The sequence below is a fragment of the Toxotes jaculatrix genome, chromosome 12 (genome assembly GCF_017976425.1).
Source record: "Toxotes jaculatrix isolate fToxJac2 chromosome 12, fToxJac2.pri, whole genome shotgun sequence".
Lineage (NCBI taxonomy): Eukaryota > Metazoa > Chordata > Actinopteri > Toxotidae > Toxotes > Toxotes jaculatrix.
Window position 1 is genome coordinate 11,286,746 of NC_054405.1, and position 8,084 is coordinate 11,294,829.

At 41.3% G+C, this 8,084-nt stretch overlaps 1 protein-coding gene across 3 annotated transcripts; it reads right to left on the minus strand.

Moving 5' to 3' along the window:
- Positions 1 to 2,076: 2,076 nt before the first annotated feature.
- nlrc3l1 (NLR family, CARD domain containing 3-like 1) lies at positions 2,077 to 7,191 on the minus strand. Of its 3 annotated transcripts, none has more exons than XM_041051387.1 (7): positions 7,106 to 7,191; positions 5,569 to 5,822; positions 5,234 to 5,335; positions 5,050 to 5,127; positions 4,832 to 4,940; positions 4,490 to 4,730; positions 2,077 to 4,400 (listed from the first exon to the last, which is right to left on the minus strand). In XM_041051387.1, exons 2-7 carry the CDS (start codon positions 5,733 to 5,735, stop codon positions 2,803 to 2,805), a joined length of 2,295 nt encoding a protein of 764 aa, XP_040907321.1. In that variant the 5' UTR covers positions 5,736 to 5,822; positions 7,106 to 7,191; the 3' UTR covers positions 2,077 to 2,802. The 3 variants fall into 3 exon arrangements, with proteins under 3 accessions (XP_040907321.1, XP_040907322.1, XP_040907320.1); XM_041051388.1 differs by having other exon boundaries at positions 7,070 to 7,177; XM_041051386.1 differs by lacking the exon at positions 7,106 to 7,191 and adding an exon at positions 6,770 to 7,052.
- Between the last annotated feature and the right edge of the window lie 893 nt (positions 7,192 to 8,084).

Genomic DNA, 8,084 nt, shown 5'->3' on the forward strand with positions numbered 1-8,084 from the left:
GCAACTGGACTAAAACCATTAACGGTTCAAACAAAATGTGGCCTGATGAGGAAAGAAAACATCCTACATGATCCTTTAACTCTGAGAGAGTGTTGATGGTGCCAGTCTTATTTTAATGTGATCTGATCAATCTGAGGTCCCGAGGGGGTAATGTGTACAACAAAGCCAAGACATGATCATTTTGTTTTGTTGTCAATGTTTTGTTCATGATCCGTTAATAAATGTCACTTGGTTTAGATGTTTGCGTATGATGATGTTTTATCCGCGCGTCCTCGAGGTTTTAATGTTTCCAACATTTAAAACCAAATGCGTGGTTGCTGATGACATCATATATTGAGATGGTTGGAATCACATGACTCAGAGCAATGATCTGGTCAAAATACTTGATTTATGTAACCATGAAGTATGTGTCAACAACTCTCCAGGAACAAGAGTGGGCCAGTTTATGAGGAAATCCCCATGTACTCCATATTCATGCATTGTGTGTTTTGAGTGGGTGTAGGGGAAGTGAATTCTGTTTCTGTATATATACACTAATTCCAAATGGCAGTGAACGGCAAAACCCTCTCACTGCAGGAGTCAATACGATGCTCTCTTCTGTTGTCAAAGGTAATATTTAACAATACCTACCCATTCATTTTCACCGTATTGTCTGCTAACATGTTGTGTCTCTGCTACAGTCTTGGGATCTATGTGTCTGCTGCTTGCAGATGGATTTGCAGGTACAGTGTATTTTGTGGGTGAGAAAGTTTTATTTCTATGTGATTCAATTTTTGTCGCTAACCATAAATTTGTTCTGCAGTTTCCGAGGATGGAGCTCCAGAGATCATTGGGGCGGATCAAGTCCAAATAAAAGCTCATCCAGGTAACATTTGTGCCCATACGAAATACCTACTGCTGTGAAGTGTTTGCTTTTTCTGATATTTAAAGCTTTTTATTTAAAACCCTGTTGCTGGGTAACAGCTCAGGAGGGTTTTTATTACAAAGCTATTTATAAGGGTTTATACAGATATCCTGACGCTGTGTTTGTGGTCCGGGTGTGTTCTGCCTTACAGGTGGGCCGCTGGTTCTTCACTGTGATGCGTATAAAAATTGTGAAGATGGCGTGACACTTATCTACTGGCTCGTCAATGGCTCCTTCCCCGAGGAACTATCCAGCAGTGGCAGAGTCGTAGAATCAGAGGAGTGAGTATTAACACTTGAATGGAAGTTACCATAACACAGCACATTAGCTGTTTAAGTATGATAATCCATACACAGTTTGTTAGATATCAACCTGCAGTGTATCCTTTGCTTCAAATTTAGTTCTGCAGGCTGTTTTTAGAAGCAACGTACACAGTGATTTATTGTAACAAACCTGCAGCCAGGCTGTAATGACTGTACGCATGATTGTTTTAGAACAACTCTGAAGGAGGGCGCAATCCTACAGAGGAGTCTGCTGTTGAAGAATGTCACATCAGAGGATGTCAAATCCACCTTCACCTGTATTGTGACAAACGCTGTTGGGATGGCCCAAAAGCACATAAAACTAACAACAAGAGTTGGTTGTAATGTAGGGAAAAAAAGAAAACACTGAATGATATGTACAAAACCTAGGGTGCTTTTGGTTCCATGAGACATTCAGCACATCATTTTCCTTGCATGGCTTCCCTCCGGTGAGACCAGTACAATGTAAAAAGAACTTCCTCTCGTTGCCTTGGAAGGAATAAGTACAAGGAAACAAGGTGCAACCAAAAGGCAACCGGCAGATATTATTATCCTCTCCTCCGTTATGAGGACCCTGCTCTTTATCCAAGGAAACACAATGGCCAGAGGCAACATTTTAGGTGGAACCGAATGCACCCTTGATACAGCTGTAGTAAACTATCTGTCATTTAGATGATTGTGCCACATAAAGTTAAAATTAACTGTAGAATGCAGAGAGAATATTTTAACAGTTTATTTGCTATGCTTGTGTATCATTCCAGTTTCCGTGTTTGCTGGTGATCAGCCATTTTAAATTTGTATACTGTTGAAGCAAATGAAATTATACTCCATAATGAGACAAAGTTGGATCATTTATTTCAAACAGGTAACTTCTGTTCTATGGGCATTGCTGTCAGTACTTTCACATGCACTGAGACCAACACTGTGGCACGGATTAGAGCACAGGTGCTTTGTAGCTGTGTAGGATAAACAGTTACAGAACTACCGCTCTTCTGTGTTTACTGCCTTATTTACCAAAATATGGCAGTAAACACAGAACACTCAGCCAACGGCAACTGATCAGCAAAACTTAAAAAAGAGCAGAATAATTCTGTTTTCTTATATTTGCCAACAATGATTTACCAGTTACACTTGGGCTCAGACAGCAATCATATTCCTCACGACACTGTTAGTAGTGAAGTTAAAAAGCAATCTGAAGGAATTAGAATAAGTCATATTTAGCACAACACTAGACTGACTGGCTTTAATTAAGCAATAATTATGTACATAGAACATCTTGGACTGCATATAATGTACAACAGGATGTAAACAGGAAAAGATACAACACACATAAAATCACACCATCCTTATGTCCTTCAAAGATTCCATATCTTTGGTACATCAGTGCAAGTGGAACTAAAGAAGTGATTAAGTTTGTCTACTAAATAGTCTAAGGCTCCATTAGTGCATATGTTGGCTGAGTCTCCATCAGGACAGGCTCTCCATCAGACATGTCTTGCCCAGTTTTCCTCTGGCTGCAGTGGCAGTGGAAGCCACGAGCATTTGTTTTGTAGTGAAACAATTCTTTGCAGTTATCAGTGTTTTAAAGGAGTCACATCAAGAGGATGCTGCCTCTGTTGCTAACACACCCAGCTCCTCCAAGCAGCGTTGCAAGTTCTCGTTCCTGCCAGGATGCTGATTTTCTCTGATCTTCTTCCTGATGAGGGCAGCGGCATCTTCCACCTCTGTTGACCACTTTACAGAAGAGGTGCAGAATGGCTGGAGGAGTTCCAGGCTGGGCTTCAGTGCCATTCCAAACAGGAAACGCAGGAAAATGTCCAGTTTGCCATCATCACAGAGCAGGCTTTTGTTCACTGCACTCTTGTACAGCTCCATGGCTTTGTATCCCTTGAACATCCCCTTGAACTTGTCCTTCAGAGGCTGCTCAAAAATGTTCTTCCCCTGGTTTACAAAGGAAAGAAACACATAAAGGGCAGCCAGGTACTCCTGCATGGTGGGGTGGATGAAGCTCAAGACGTACTCATGAAACAAGACAAATGGCTTTGTGACGTATTGTGTGCACAGGCCAGTGTTCATCACTGCCTCCTCGCTGCTGATTCCGGTCCCTTTCCAGTCGGACCTGGTAATCTTAAACTGGCCTTGTTCCAACATGTTGAGGGCCAACTTTCCAAGTTTCATAAGGAAGTCTCTCTCGTTATCCGGGCTATGATCTGGATCTCTAAATGTGCGGTGCTGCCGTGCGAGCGCTAACACCAGCTTAGTGTACAAGTAAGTGATGCTCCTGGGCAGCTCTGCCTGTGTCCCGTGTTCCCTAAATATCTGATGGCATTCATCAGCGACCAGGGAACAGAACAAGGGCAGGTGGCACATGATAGAGAGGGTTTTGAAAGATCTGATGTACGCGATAACTTGGTCTGCTTTAGCTGGGTCTGTAAATCTCCTCTTAAAGTACTCATCTTTGTTGGGGTCACAGAATCCCCGGATTTCAATCTCCTCGTAATATGTATCCCAAGGAATGCAGCGCTTCACCTGCGGCCGAGAAGTGACCAGGAATAGGCCGCGGTAGAGCAGCCTCCCTCTGAGGAGGTTCACCACGATGACATTCAGGGTGGTGGAATCTGTGTGGTCACCGAGAAGCTCAGTGTTTTCAAAGTCAAGCTTCCCACCGTACTCGTCCAGACCGTCAAAGACAAACATTATTTTGCAGTCTTCGGATCTATAATGCTCATCCTTCAGTTTTTTTGTCTCTGGGTAGAATTTTTGTATGATTTCCAACAGGGAGACCGTGGAACCCTCAAACTGTTTGAGTTCTCTGAACGGCAGAGGAAACAAAAAAGAGATGTGTTGGTGGGACCGCTCTTCAACCCAGTCGAGGATTAACCTTCTGATCGCCATAGACTTCCCTGACCCTGCCACTCCGGTGATCAATATGAGCCTTACGTTGGAGCACTCCAGCTTTTCAGCGCTGAAAATATCCTTGGTAGAAAGAAGTTCCCCTGCATCCCGGTTACTGTCCAGTTTTTCTATCCTCATGACCTCATGCTCAATATTTGGGCCATTACCACATGTTGAGGTTATGTGCAGATTAGTAAAGATATCGTCAAAGGGCCTCTTCTCTTGCTGCATGGCAGTATCATCACATACTTCACCGTATGTCCTCTTCAGAGTCTCACGTAATTCATAGCATACCTCATCTGAAAAAGAAGGAAAGGGTGTGTATATAAACATCATCCATCCACAATTAAATTAGTGGTAATAAGAAATTAAGCAAGAGTGTACTTACTTCTGATACACAAAGTCTGGAGGTAGTCAACTATCTTGTTTTTCCCCATCTCCCCAAGAAGGGTTTTGGTGATCTGCAAAGATACTTCAAGGTCGTAGCACTCGAGCAACCGGTCCACAAGGTCCACCATGTCCATGCCTTGGGGCGGCGTGTTGAATGATTGTGAGTAACGTTTCCACAGCATCGTCTTGAATCTCTTAACATCTCCCTCTGACAGCTTCCCAAGGGTATTACTGATAGCCTGATTCCAAAATAGGGACAAAATTCAATGTTGTTGTTGACTGAAGGGTGTTTTGCATTTTTTTTAAAACTGATACAAACAACAGGGCGACACAAACTGACCTTGAAAGTGAATGCCACTGTTAGAGAAGGATGCTTAATCTCATTAGGGGTGGTGATTAACTCCGGTGTGTCAGAAAGCTCTGAGACCGTATCACCTTTGCTTTTAACCCTGGTGAGGCAACCATGGAGAGTTAAACATATTTTAGTGTCAATCTAGTATGTAATCAAACACACACACACAAAACATGTTGGTACCTTACCACAGGTGTGTTTCTTACCTGGGGATTCTCTTCTCACAGTCGTCACTGTCCAAAGAGTAGCAGCTAGAGAATGAGTCTGTTCTCTCCAGGTGGACCCTAAAATTTACAGTATACTGTTAAATGCAGCTGCTCCCTGGATTTAATGAATGCAGGAATGTATGGACTGACTTAAGCTTTGCTGAATACTTTGTCTTCTTTGTACCTCGTGTCTGATCCATCTTCGTCATCCATTTCAACTGAGCGCTCTCCAGTTGCCAGTGACACGTAGCTCAGAGCTGGAGACAGGGCTTGGTCCATATAAGGCCTGGGAAAAAAAAACAAAGGATGGCAGAATGACAGTTTGTTAATTGCTTTAGTTGTCTTTCGGAAGCAGCATTGAGACTGTCAAGTCTAGGGTATCTGAATTAGGGACTACAAGAACTTCTGCCATAGACAGTCTATGTTTTCTGTATCATCAGTGAGTTATTTTTCTGCTTACGGTATATTTTTACTACTCATGATAGACAAAGGGCTAGTACGTGAAAAATCTCTGATTACCAGTTGCTGGTATCCATTGCGCTCTGTCCCAGGTCCAGAGACTGTCTCCTCTCAGGGATGTAGTAGAGCATGTCATCTTCATTAAACACAGTCTGTTGTCCTCTGCCAGACACTGCATCTTCAAGAGAAGAGGTGCCTGACTGCAGCTCCATTTCTATCTCGGCCATTGTGTCTCAGAGAGGGTCAGCCAATGACTAACATGGCGAGCACATAGAGTAATCACTTTTCGTTTTCCAGGGGTAACCTGTCTGTACCTGCAGACATGGAAGAAAACAGCATATCAACTCTCAAAGTCTCTGTCAAAGCATATAAAGAACTTGACACCAAACCAGACTTTCACGTTTCAGCTGCTGGGAGTTGTTCAGCATGCTTCTATCCTACTGCCTGATATTGCATTACCTTGTGAAAAAAAACTTATTTGTCAATGAAAACTTCTAACATTAATATATGTTCTGTATTTTGGCATTCACTATCAGTAAATCAGCTGAACATGTTTGCAAACATAACAACATTAGTTTAGGGTCCATCAGTTTCGGGGTCCTTGGCTTGAAAAACGTTGAAGACCCCTGACCTAGATTGTTGTAACATTGTCACCTTCTGTTATTGTGTATTGTGGTTTACTGTTACAGGCGTTTTGATCATTATAGTGTGAGCTTTGTGTGCTTTTGATTGTTAAACAGTGACTAAAATAAAAGTTTCGTGTCACAGTGCAATTAAGTACAAACAGTTATCACTTTGCCTTTTACAGTTTTACAGTATAGTCTTACTCTAAGATGCATGTTCTCTTGTTGCTTTTCGTGTTTGTTCCCGTTTCCTAGATGAACATTTGCAGTGTTGTTATGCTGTTATAAACTTTACTCATGGTCATTGTTAAAATGTGACAGAGTGGTTTTCATTTTGCATGCTGCTGTATGTGACTTTGGCTGCAAAATTAAGAGGATGGTATTTGTATTTAGAGTTTTGCACACTTAAAGTTGGTTGCCTTTGCTCTTATATTTGTGCAGATATACTTTTTTAAATCCCTCTAGTCACGTTTTACCGCTCAGATATCAAATAGAGAAAATATAGGAAGTATAAGTGAAGCCTGCCCACCATCATCACACCTCTCGTCCATCAACCTACATGTAGAAAACTGAATCTGTGTATCTCTCAGACTGACAGACGGACACGTTGATTGCAGGGTTAGCTAACTGTTACCTACTTTTGACATTTTCAGCGGGGTCTGTCAACTTCAGTCTTCCGCCTTAACTTCCCCACGTGACACTGACAGACTGTCAGCTGTCTTCACAACATCAGCCTCACCACGTGCCAAATAATGTAAACAGTATTTATGATTTAACGCCAACTGACGAGGTTAGTTTATAACTAAGAAGTTGCAAAGAAACAACGACTGGGGGTACAGGGAGGGCGTAAACCAGGAATAAGGCAGAACACTGCTTTCACAATGGTCAAAAATGTAAATGAAACGCACTGGTAATAGCACAAACACATTATTACTTATTTGACTATTGATTTATGGCGTAAGTAAACAACTAACCTTAGTTACACTCTTTTTATTTAGTGTTGCATTTCGACACAGGAAGCTAAACTCATCTTCTTCTTCTGCTTCTTCTTCTTCTTCTTCTTCTCCTCTTCTCCAACTATATGAGTAGCACAACCAACAGTGTAGAGCAGACTCTGCCACCTGCTGGGCTGAAGTGTGAAAAACATGCAGTCAAGGGTGACGGCGCTTCTCTGAAAGAGGAGCATTGACCAGTGGTGGAAGAAGTGCAGGCCTTCTACTTATGTAAAAGTAAAAATACCATGCGCTATCTTTTACTCTATCACAAGTAATAGACTTGTATTCTGAAGTTTAAGTGCAAACTGAATGAATGAATGAATGAATAAATGAATAAATAAATAAACAAACAAACTACACCGAAAGTACTCATGCAGAAAGGATCCTTTCTTGATGTTGGATTATTATAAAATTCATGCTACTATTTTCTTGGTGGCTTTACACATATGCAGCATTTTAATGTTGTAACCAATCTAGAGGATTAATGATTTATTACGAATTAATTAATTAATTTCAGCACAATAAAACCATGTCAGCACTGTAAAATGGAAATACTCATGTAAATGACAAGTACCTCAAACCTGCACAAAAGAACAGAACTTGGGTAAATGTACTTTAGTTACCTTCCACAACTGGGACTAAGCATCCTTGCTGAGTTTTAAATTCTATTTTTGTTCTGTGAAAAAAGTCTAACCCAACTTAGCTGACAGGAAGGATGGAGAGAAGTATCAGAGTACTGCAGCAATCAAAACATGCACACAGAACCAGTAAGAAGTCATCATTTTACTGCATCAAACATTACCACATAGCAAAATTTGTAGTTACAGCAATACAGGAAAGCCATTTTAGAAACATTAATAACAAAAATAATAATAATAAACTGTGCAATCTCTGTCTTCATGCATAATGCCCTGCGGGTTTATGTTGCTTCAGTTAAAAATAATCTTTAAAAAAAATA